The sequence below is a fragment of the Buteo buteo genome, chromosome 4, assembly GCF_964188355.1.
Source record: "Buteo buteo chromosome 4, bButBut1.hap1.1, whole genome shotgun sequence".
Taxonomy (NCBI): Eukaryota; Metazoa; Chordata; class Aves; order Accipitriformes; family Accipitridae; genus Buteo; species Buteo buteo.
The window spans coordinates 8,298,723-8,310,383 of NC_134174.1; the positions used below are offsets into that span (position 1 = coordinate 8,298,723).

Below are 11,661 nucleotides of genomic sequence, written 5' to 3' on the forward strand. Positions count from 1 at the left end.
GCCGGGACAGGCCGCGCCGCCCGCAGCCGCTCCCGCCGTTGCCGCCACAGCCCGTCGCGTGCGCGCCGGCGCCGCGCTCTCCCCCGCCCCCCCCCACTCCCCGCCCCCTTCCGGAGGGGGGCGGAGCCGCGCGAGCCTCGACCCGCGCCTGGCGCCTGCGGCCCCGAGCGCGGGACACCCCACCCCCCCCCCCTCCCCCTCCCCTCACCCACACGCCCCGTCCCAAGATGGAGGGCTGGCGAGGAGGTGAGGTAGCGGCGGCGGATCGGGATGGGGACGGGGACCGGGGACGGGGCGCCTCGCTCGGGCTTTCCCTCCCTTCTCCTTGCGCTGGGGAGGGAGGGAGGGAGGCCTCCCGTTCGGTGTGGGCGGTGGGGGAGCCGCTGCCGGTCCCCCTCAGCCGGGGCCGTTGCTGCCGCCGCTCCGCTCTCAGCCGCCCGGCCGCAGCGGGGCCCGGCGGGGGAGAGCTGGGGAGCCTGCCCGCTGCCTTTTGGGGGGGGGGAGGTGGGGGCTCTGCCTGAGGCTGGAGGTGTGTGTGTGGGGGTGGGGTGGCGGTGAGGCGCCTGAGGTAAATATGGAGGTGGCGGGGAGCGGGTAGGAAGAGGCGCTGAGGGCCCCGGAGCGGCCGCGGGAAAGGCGACCGCCCTCCGCTCCCCGCCTTCCCCGTGTCGCGGCGGTGCGTCCCGGAGGTGAACTCCTCCCGGGGCGGCCCCTTCCCGGCCGGGGAGCGGGGTGGGGGGGGGGGGGGGTGTCCCTGGGCGCTGAGGCAGGGGCGGCCGGCGGTGGGTGCCCCGGCCGGCGCCGAGGGGAGCGGGACGCGGGGCAGGGCCCTGGCCGCCCCGCCGAAGCGCGGCCCCGGCTCCGAAGTTCATCGTCCCACCCCGGCGGCGTTTGCCCGGCTCGGTTCGGGCAGCCGGCACTCCGGCCGTGCCGCTCCGCGGAGCGTCGCGTCCCTTTAAACCCGCCCGGCTGACAAGGGACCCGCGATCCTTCTGGAAGAGCGCAGTGGATCTTTCTTTCCTCGTCCAGTCACCATGGTTGCATCGCAAGTGCTCGATTCCACTTGACTAACTACAGATACTTGGCGGTCTTGTTAAAGAAGGGAGGTTTCCTTGTCGCCGTAGTTCGGTTGTGGGATGCTGTAATGGTAGGAAAATTACTCGGCTCTTAGTGCAGCCTTCACCCGTGGAAGTCTCTGCCCTCCAGAATATTGGTTGTTCTCTATAAACGTGCGTACTCTACAGAATAAAGGCACAGGGAGGGAATCAACGACGTGTTTCGCTTTACCCGTTAGAGAAGGGTTGAGTTTGACTCTGTGAGACTCTGTAGTGGTACAAGAGGCTCGTGGACTGCTATCACAATTGATAATGTGGGGACTCTGGGATAAGGCGTAATGATTTCAATTTAGCTGAGACATTAAATAGGATTCTTTACCAATTTTCTTATTGTAGCTTGGTATGTGCCATGTCTAGCTTCACTTGAGACCCTCCAAGAATTATGTAGGAAGGAAAATCTCAGATGTAAATCCATTGGAATCACCAACAGGAATCTAAAGAGTTATGAGGTGGAATATTTGTGTGACTACAAGGTAGAAGAGGTAAGAGAAACACAGACCAATTTGATCACTCTTTCAGCTGAAATTTGGAAGTGAGCCAAAGGTAGTTTTGCTCATAATATAAAGCAGCAGGCTGTGAGGACAAAGCTCTTGCTGACATCGAATGAAATATCTTCTAAACTTTGAACTGTAAACAGAAAGCGGTATAACAACTGCTTTCAGTATTTTGAAGGAAGGTCTTTTTCTGAAATTACAGAGATATTAGAATATGAAATGTTTCACCTTTGCGTATCTAGCAGTTAAGCAAAAGCTGATGCGTTTAGGTTTTAGCGTGGTATGTGTTATGATGCTTCTCCTTTATTTGCAGGTAACAGTCTATATTTCTCTCTTGACTGTTGTAGTCTGTTTGATGAAGAGTTAGGGCCATGTGCTGCAACTGGATTCCTCGGCTTGATCGTGCCAGTGAAATTCAGTCTCAGGATTTGGCCTTGTTACAGTCATTTGGCCTTTTTAAAATAAGTACAAAATGTATGCTTCTTGATTATAAATACAATATTACATGTTTTGAATGGATTGCTCTTTTGGGAGGATGGTTGATATGACAAATAGTGGGTTTTAGAGATTTTTTTGTTCACTAAGTTTAGCATTATTTTTTTGTTCTGTATGTGATACGACTACATTCTGCTTGTGCATACGAGTCATGCAACTAGTTAGCATAACTTACGTAACTGCCTTAACAAACTAGCCTCCTCCAGGTGTACCGTTAGCAATCAGAGTTCATCCCAGCTGTTTATTTCTTTGCCCCTAGACATGATATGTAAAGTATCCAAAATTGTGCTGGAAGTTAACTTGAAAACAGAAAACTTGATTTTTCTCTTTCTCCCCAGTTCTAATTGTTATGGGGACATCAAGACCTTCTGCACTGTATGCCGTTTCTTAACTCCAGAGCTCTTGTGTTTGTCTGTGTACTCTGGGATGCTGGATTTCAGAAAAATGAAATATGGCTAAATCTGTATCTGTTTCTGTATTTCAAGGGCACAGAATACTATCTTGTGAAATGGAAAGGATGGCCAGAATCTTCAAATACTTGGGAACCTCAGAAAAATCTGAAATGCCCATTGCTTCTTCAAAACTTTCTTAGTGACAAGAATGAATACTTGTCTCGGGTGAGAGAAGGCAAAGCACTGAAAGTGAGAAACCATGTTAAAGCTTTGAAACCTGCAGTTGCAGATTACATTGTAAAGAAGGCTAAGCAAAGAATAGCTCTGCAGAGATGGAAAGAAGAACTCAACAGGAAAAAGAATCATAAAGCAATGATTCTGGTAGAAAACACTGTGGATCTCGAAGGCCCTCCTTTAGACTTCTACTACATTAATGAGTATAAACCTGCTCCGGGAATAAATGTAATAAATGGAATAACGACTGGCTGTGAATGCACTGACTGCCCTGCTGAGAAGTGCTGTCCAAAGGAGGCTGGATTTATTTTGGCTTACAATAAACAAAAGAAGTTGAAAATCCAGCCTGGCTTGCCCATCTATGAATGCAATTCATTTTGTAGGTGTGGGCCTGACTGCCCTAATAGGATAGTACAGAAAGGTACACCGTATTCTCTTTGCATCTTCAGAACTAACAATGGCCGTGGTTGGGGAGTGAAAACCCTCCAGACAATTAAAACCAACAGCTTTGTGATGGAGTATGTTGGAGAGGTATGTATTTATCTCATATAGGTGAATTATTTACAGTAAAGGAAATGTTGGAGGAAATCTTGATGAGCTTTCAGTTTTAACAGTTCCTGACTTCTACTATATAATGGATAAGTCTACTTTTGAGTAGAGAAATACAGTAAGTAGACATTCAAGGTGACAGCAAAATTATATTGTCCAGAACGTTCCTCCATTCCAGAACAATTGTAAAAGGTTGAGTATAAAGAGAATACTTGTCCTGTGTGTCACTAAAGAATTATTTTAGATACGTGCCCTAACGGTATTTCTAAAGGCAGGTCCTTCTTTTCTTTCATGGCTGTCATATTCTTCATTCTTCCCTGGTCATCGTTATTATTGTAGTTTTTGTTGTTCCCCAGGCACACTTGTTGCCAAACTCTCCACCCAGTCTGTCAGTCCCTTTTCTGTTTTGTCTGAACTTTTAAGGTAGTATTTCCAAACATACTTATTACTTTTGATTAACAGCAAGAATAAGATTTGTAGTATGGACATTATCTGTTTACTCAATTTCATGCTATTCAAACAGAACTTATATGTTATAATACAGACCTTGAGTTACTCTTGAGATTTTGCGTTGCCCTGTGTTCATCTGGTTCAACCCCCGCTCTGTTTCAGGGCTTGTTATGTCAGTAGCTCCTGGCAGCCTCTCTGAGCCGGTCTGTTGTATTTCTGCTGCAAATCTGCCTTGCTACTAAGTTGACTCAGAATAATTCCTTCTGTCCCTTCGTACAAATGCTTGTGGTCTTAATTGTATTTCCTCCATGCTTCCTGCCCCAAATATTCTGACTTCCTATGTTTATACATTTCTTGTGAACCTACAAGAGGTCAGTCATTCAGAATATCTCTGTTGAGGGGTTAATGCAGAAAGACCATTATGTAATTTTGTTGCTTAAAGGAAAGAGTGTGTATTTACCCTTTCACCTGAATCTGCTTATTCCCATACTACTGAATAAGTTCCCAAATCTGATCCATCAGAGAGACTTTAGAGGGGTTTTTGTCCAGTACCACCACATTTCATATCTGTCTGGCTGCCAAACTGTGATTTCTTTGCTGGGTCTGCACAAGAGAATACATTTAACATAACAGGCTGCAGATCAAGTTGCTTAAGCTGTTGCTTCTGTCAAAAGTGACTGTAGTTCTTCTCTTCCTGTGGTGGAGTTTCTGGATTTCTACCTTTTGCTAGCCTAATTGCATAGATTCAGCTTTGTGAAGTGATTTGTCTGTCGAAGTTGTCATGAATAGGATCTTTCATTGCAGTCAAAAATAGCAGGCAGGAAGAGATGCTTCTATGGAGGGAGGAGATGAATACTGGACTGTAAGTGTGACTGGGTTGTAAAGACTGATACCTGTTGATCTTTGTGCAAAAGGAGAAAGTTGAAACTTTATTTTACGGGAAGTAAACAAGGCTTTCTGGGTCTAATGAAAAAAATCTGTGTATAGAAACTTCAAGTAGAAACTGTTGATTGTATCTGTCATCAGCAAAATTCTTAATAGAAGGTGCTGATTTTTTTTTTCCCTGAAACAAGGTAGTGCTGTGCATCAGCTGTAGACGAATTACATCCAGAGAAGCCTCAGTCACGCACTAATTAGTTTAGCTGTATGTATGTATTCTTTATTCATTAGAGATGGAATGCTATTGCAACATCAAAAAGCAAATATGGTATTTTTTACTAAGTAAAGCTTTTTTTCCTAACTTGATTCTGATTTTTGTTTTAATTTAGTACCAGTTAATAATATGATGCAGGTTTCTTTTTTCTCTTTTTTTAGGTGATTACAAGTGAGGAAGCAGAGAGACGAGGCCAGCTCTATGACAACCAGGGAAATACATACTTGTTTGATTTGGACTATGATTCAGATGAATTTACAGTAGATGCAGCTCGATATGGAAATGTATCCCACTTTGTGAATCACAGCGTAAGACCTTGTTTTGTATGCTAAGAATTTGGAGAATTATCCTAATTGTGCCGGAAATATCTTCTCCTACTGTAAACATTTTCTTACCATAATCACAGTTTTTCTGGAGTAGTTTGTTTCATGCCAGCACAGTCCAGTCAGTTAAATGACATAATAAATAGAATGGAGTACTTAGCCTTACTCAGAGTAGGACTACCTACAAAAACCTGGGAATGAGATGCTGCCTGAAGTGGGCATCTAGTAGGACTGGGGTTGCCAGTGAATCTGCTGATTCTAGCCAACCAAAATAGGGTTCATTTGGGTGTGTTTTTTTCCAAGACAGAACACATGAGAAGTACTTTATAAAATTAGTGAAGAGTCAAGGACTATAGGAATTGATGTGTTATTTTGTAGCAGGGCAGGATGGAGGGTTATGCCAAATTTCAACCCTCAAAGATTCGTAGAGGAAAAAAATGAAAATCTCTGTGCTTTCTTTGACATTTCTCCCCTGTAGATACCTTTTTCCCTCCTAAATCTATACTTGCCAGAGAACCCAAAAGTAAATTTTAAACAGAAAATTTTTGTAGTGTTTTTATTTCCTGTTCAACTGAGTACCTAAAGCAAGAAGGCTGAAGTACATTTGTAAGGATTCCTGAACTAAAAATTATAATTTCTTACTGACGTAATGTTTGTGAGGCATGTAGTCTGCTCTACAAATACAGTAAATTCATGTCTTCAGACTTCTGAGCTGATGACATTTGTATTTCATGTGGGCTTGCCAGGGAGAAGGATGAAGAAGAGTTTTAGATACAGCCAATTGCTCTTCACTTTCAGAAATGGGAGTGAAGTATTCTCACTTTTCTGTGTAAAGTTAATTGTCTGACTTCACTTTTGATTCTTTAACATGGGATATATTTTACTGTTAAAGAGCAAAAAAAGCATGCAGAGTTTAACAAACTGCCTCAGTGACTACTGACTTCTGACACGTTAATTCAGAAAAAAATGATAAAGTGGTTTCTAGTTCCTGCTTAGTGTCCCTGACGCTACTCCTGCCACCCAGCCCACAGCAGATAATTCAGAAGCCGGGCAGGTTAACGATTGAAAATAGAAATTTATTCTTAGTATGAAAATAGTATTTCTGGCCTGGAGGCAAGGCTTAAACTCAAATACAAAATAGTGAGTGTATGTGGCTTGAAATGCTATGTTGTTTTTTGTTTTCTTTCAACTTTAATTCTTTTTGTGGGTTTTGTAGGTAAATACTAATCTCAGAATGTAGCTTTAATTGCTTTGTTTGTCATCTTTTTTGTAGTTTATCTTTTGAAGGTACCTTTTTTTTTTAATAGGCTGTTGCATATTAGTGTAATCTATGTACTGTGCAAAGATTGCCTTCTTGAAAGGACTCAATTCCAAGCTATGAATGTTCTCCTTTAACTCTATTTCAAGAATGTAATTTGTTAAGCTATCTTCTGAAATCAATTTCAGACTTCTTACATTGAGAGAAGAATCAGTTCTTCCTTTCCTGTGACCTAGGTTTACTTAAACACTTCAGTGAAACTTACTTTGCACTTTTCTTAACAGAAACTATGTTAATTTTTGCCTTACAGTGTGATCCAAATCTTCAAGTCTTCAATGTGTTTATTGATAACCTCGACTTGCGTCTTCCTCGAATAGCACTGTTTTCTACACGAACCATCAAGGCTGGAGAAGAGCTAACCTTTGACTATCAGATGAAAGGTCTGCAGATTTTAACACTGTTCTTGCAGGAGGTTTGGGGCACGGGTGGATTCTGTTGCAGCCTGACTGATGTTAGTGTTTCAGGCACTGCATCTCCCTGACACAGCTCTGGATTCTAGAACAGATGTTGCTCATTGACGTGTAGTGCAGTCAGAGCGCACCCAGAAGCTTTTGTGTGCGCCTCTAGTGCATTACTTCCTTCAGTGCTCCTAGCTCACAGCAAGGGGTTGTGGTTGGAACATCTGGCAAGGCAAATTACTTTGAAGACTTGTCACAAGAATGCTCAAAAGAATTTACAAAATCTTACCTTTATTCAAAGGCATTTATATGGCATTTCAGGTAAACTACTTTTTAAGTAATCTGCTAGTCATAAAAGACAGTTGTAACAACTGGGTGGTCTAAGGCACCACAGGTTTGTCTTTGGATTCTGGTGTCTGTAGGCCTCAGTTGTGGGTGTAGGTCCTGTGGTATAGATGTTTAGGATGGAAGAAGGATGGTCCAAAGTTTTTTACCGTGAGAACCATCAGTTACTGGAACAACCTCTCCAGGAATGTGGTGGAGTTCCTATCACTGGAGGTTCTCAAGGTGCAATTGGACAGGGTGCTAGATAATCTCATCTAGGCTCCCTTTGCCACAAAAGGTTGTACTAGATGATCCTTTGAGGTCCCTTCCCACTTGGGCTGTTTGATGATTCTTTGATAATTGATTTTCCATTCAGTGTTCAAGGTCAGGTTGGACAGGGCTTTGAGCAACCTGATCTAGTGAAAGATGTCCCTGCCTACTGTGGGGGAGTTGGACGAGATGGTCTTTAAAGGTCCCTTCCAACCCAAACGAGTCTGTGACTTCCTTTTTTTCCCATAGAATAAAAAATTCTTGAGGTTTGCTGGCAGGGCTGTTGTGTGTGTCAAACTTTGCATGCAAACCATTTATTCACAACAGCAGTGTGTTTTTTGCCCTGCTATTTTGTTTTCAGAGAAGCATCTCTATACACCAGAGCTGTACCTCATTCTTGTAGAAGCTCTCTGACAAGTTGATCTTTCTTGAATCCTTAAAACTCCTCTTTTTTCCTTGTGGTGTCTGTGACACTGACATTCAAGGCAGGCTGGATTCTCAGCTGATCAGTATGGATACAGACCTGAGGGTACAAGGCTTGAGTTTGTTGAGCTTTGGGTTCTGGTATGTATGCTAGATGTTGTGCAAGTAGTTGCGATGTGGGTGTCAGTAGAATTTGAGTATAGCTTCACATGCAATTCTTTCAAGAACTGGTGTGTAGAAGGCTTTTTGAAGCCATTTGAATACCTAGCACAGTTTCAGTCTGTCTTTTAAAACTTCCCTTATTTGTTTTTATGTGTCACAGGTTCAATAGATCTGACTTCAGACTCTGCTGATGGTCTTAGCCCATCCAAAAAGAGGATCAGAACTGTCTGTAAATGTGGAGCTGTGTGTTGCAGAGGTTATCTCAACTGAGTTCGGGTATCCAAAGTCACAAATATTTTGTTCTCTTTTAAATGTGTTTTAAGAAGACTCTTATTTCACACATATATTCAAGTATTCTTGCATCTAATGTAAATAAGTACTGTGAACACAAGGCATTACATTTGTAATTGAAATGGCATTGGCCAAAGAAAGAGATGTAGTGTTTCAGGCAAATACAGGACTGATAACGGGGACTAAAAATTGATTTTTTTAGAACTGTTATTTAGGAAGCAGTGAAATGTATGCGAAGAAAACTCTTTAAAATGTACCTTGATTTGAATATTTGAGTGTGAGCTTACAGCCATATGCCTTTTAGGACCTGATTTCAGTGGGATGAAGTGATGTTGAGTATCTTCTGTACTTTGAAAAGTCTGGAGGCATTTGATTTGAATCCTAAGTCATAGCTGACAGTTCTTTTGCTTTTTGTTGTATAAAGAAAAGCTTTGCGAGATTAGCAATAACATTTGTGGCACCAGGGTGAAGGATTAAGGACAACCATCAGACGGTGTCTAAATGAAGGTTCACAGGAACGCAAGTTGTAAAGTGTCCATTGAAATCCATGCAAGTAAAGTAATTGGTTTTAGCAGATTCCAGATGTAAGATCAAGGTCTCGGAACGTTTTTAGCTGATGTTACATTATTTAGAAGTTTTACATATAGAAGTGTTTTCAATTGTTAGGTTCTGATTTTTAGTTAGGATGCTACAGGAGGTCTGCAGTTCTACAGAGAATTTGTAAATACCGGATTATTGGTAGTAACATACGCTGTTTGTTCTCATTGCAGAAATTTGGCAGTCATTGCTGAAACAAATTACTGGCTACAGTTTGGAAATAGATAACAAAAGAATAGGGAGAGCAGCCCATTGTCTAACAAAGCTGATGCATTATGGAGATACGCTCAGTTATCTGTTAGGTGCAAAAATACCTTGGGAATTGATTTGTATTCACAACTGGTTTTGATTAAGTTGTTACATACTGTGACTTTTTTTATCTAGTGACAGACTTTTAAGATACTAGGCCTGTTTTTTCTTGTTGCAAAAATGTTAACTTCAGTGAAGTTAGACTAGGGGTGAGTTTACCCATTTGCTGTAGACATTTGTAAGATGTTCTTGAATGTAAAGGCTGAGAAATGTATTGTTCTTCAGCTGCTTGAGTCGTCTTTTTTTTTTTTCCTGATCATCTTAAAGTTGTCTCGATCTATTCATAATGTATGCTAAGTTTTGCTTGGCTTCAGAAACACTGAAGAGCAGTTGAGGTAGGTTATGAGTGGAGTTACAGCTGAGGTCCGTGCTCCAGGGATGATCTAAGTGCTTTATTCTCGTGGATTAAAAGCTTGTAAAACTTGCATATTGCTTACACATCATGTAAATGTTGACAGGGTCAGGCAGAATAATGTTGCTCCATAAATGGATGCTTCGTCAATGGATGCTAGCTATGTATCATAGGTCAGCTAGTTACCTTTATAAGGTGCACAGCTGTTGGCTCAGGTGAATGAAGTCAAGTACCCAGCATATAACTGTTTACTTAATTTGTTAGAAAATGCCTTAAATTTCATGTTGATAGCTAGCACTCCAAGAAGAGTGTTTCAAAGGATAATACAGGTTGTTTGTTCATTAAGAAGCACAGTTGCATTTGCACTGAAGATCTGGCTCTTTGGCAGAAAGTGAAATTTTATATGCTACTAGCCAAAATCAGTTTCACAGTTGGGGTGAAGAGTGTGGGCCACTGAAAGTGCTGTGTTAAGTTTTGTAATCTACAATACAAAGAGATAGCTGTTGAAATAGATACTTTGTATTGTTTAATGAATAGGAGAAAGTTTGATTAGATTTTAAAGTATTTAACATTACCTGGCTCACCTGTATCCACACTTGGATAAATGTTGAATCTAGTCAATTTTTATCATGCCACATCTCTAATGATTTTTTTTATATATATATACAGTTTTGAAGTAAAATATGGAGCTTTAATGTTAGCAAACTCTAGATGATCTTACATCATTTGGAGTCATTAGTGCTTTCTCTTGCATGTAGCCCGATTCAGCGACGCATTCCATGTGGATGGAATCTGCAGTCTCCATCTCCTTAATCCACTGCAGTCTGCAGCCTTCCCTGTCGGTACAGGATGGTGAGAGTGGCTGTGGCAAGAAATGGATTCCTTACCAAATCGGTTTCTCTGGCCTCTCCTGTGCAAGGTGACACAGGGCTGGTTCCATACTCTTTGTCTATCTATGTCCATGCCCAGTTTGATTTAAACATCGCAAGTAAGTGCATTTTAAAAGATAAAAGTCTTAGTCGTTGTACTTGAGTTCATTGTCTGCCTTTTTCCCAAGGCAGTTTATGTTACCACCAGCACTGCAATAACACTGCTGTTCTTTAAGGATATGTGTGTTACCTCTTGTGTGATAAATAAAGGACCGTTAATTTATGTTCTGAGAGGTAACAGTATTTTGTATTTATTTGAAGTAAACCCATGTATCCAGTTTCCAATTTAGAGCCTTGAACAGTATTTTAAATTTACATATTCACAGTGCATTTGGATTGCAGTCAGTGAATTAGCTTAATGGGACACTGTGTCACTTCTAAAACTTGTTTTGCTGTTTTTATGAGTTTGGGGGAAAATTGCCAAATTGGAAAAAGAGAAAAAGCTATTTTCAGTTTCTTAAGGAGGCTAAACCAGCCTAGCTTCTGCCTTTGTTTTGCCTTGTGGTCTGTTAGCATCATCATGGCCACCAGTTCAGTTGTGTATATGCACTTCTTAAGAGACTGGTAACCTGTGATCTACCCTCTAGCTGTTCTTTTTGTTGGGTTTAATTTTTTTTTTTTTGTAGCAAAACTAAAGCTGCACGATCACCTGTAAGAAAAGCTATTGTCTATTTATTTAATCTGAAAGTTAAGTCAATCTTTTGGTTATTTCTAATGTATGTTTTAGGACTGTGTACATTAGAATATGCAGTTTGTAAGCTCAGGAATATTTTCTTTTCATAATGTGTGATCTCCAGTATTCCTATCTTCCTATAGTTTTTGATAAAATAAATTAAATTTAGTTTTTCTGTTGTTGTTGTCATTCTTAACAAAAGAAAAAAATCTTAGCTTGTCAAAATTAGCTGGAGCAGTAGAATTTGCTTTAAGACTGCAATCTCATAATTCCTGTTCTGTACCCAAATTTTCTAGCACTATCAGGACTGTAGCAGAGCGATCATGAGGAAATCATGTGTTTCCTAGTCAGTTTATGGCTGGTAAGAATTGGTATAAATTTACACTGTCGAACTGTCTAAAGCAGAGTGA

General features: G+C 41.6%; 1 protein-coding gene across 2 annotated transcripts; it reads left to right on the top strand.

Moving 5' to 3' along the window:
- Positions 1-212: 212 nt before the first annotated feature.
- Positions 213-11,424, top strand: SUV39H2 (SUV39H2 histone lysine methyltransferase). Of its 2 annotated transcripts, XM_075024719.1 has the most exons (7): positions 213-246; positions 1,452-1,597; positions 2,590-3,261; positions 5,044-5,190; positions 6,774-6,903; positions 8,261-8,376; positions 10,408-11,424. In XM_075024719.1, the coding sequence occupies exons 1-6, from the start codon at positions 228-230 to the stop codon at positions 8,368-8,370; spliced, it is 1,224 nt and encodes a 407-aa protein (XP_074880820.1). In that variant the 5' UTR covers positions 213-227; the 3' UTR covers positions 8,371-8,376; positions 10,408-11,424. The 2 variants fall into 2 exon arrangements, with proteins under 2 accessions (XP_074880820.1, XP_074880819.1); XM_075024718.1 differs by having other exon boundaries at positions 8,261-11,424.
- Positions 11,425-11,661: the final 237 nt, after the last annotated feature.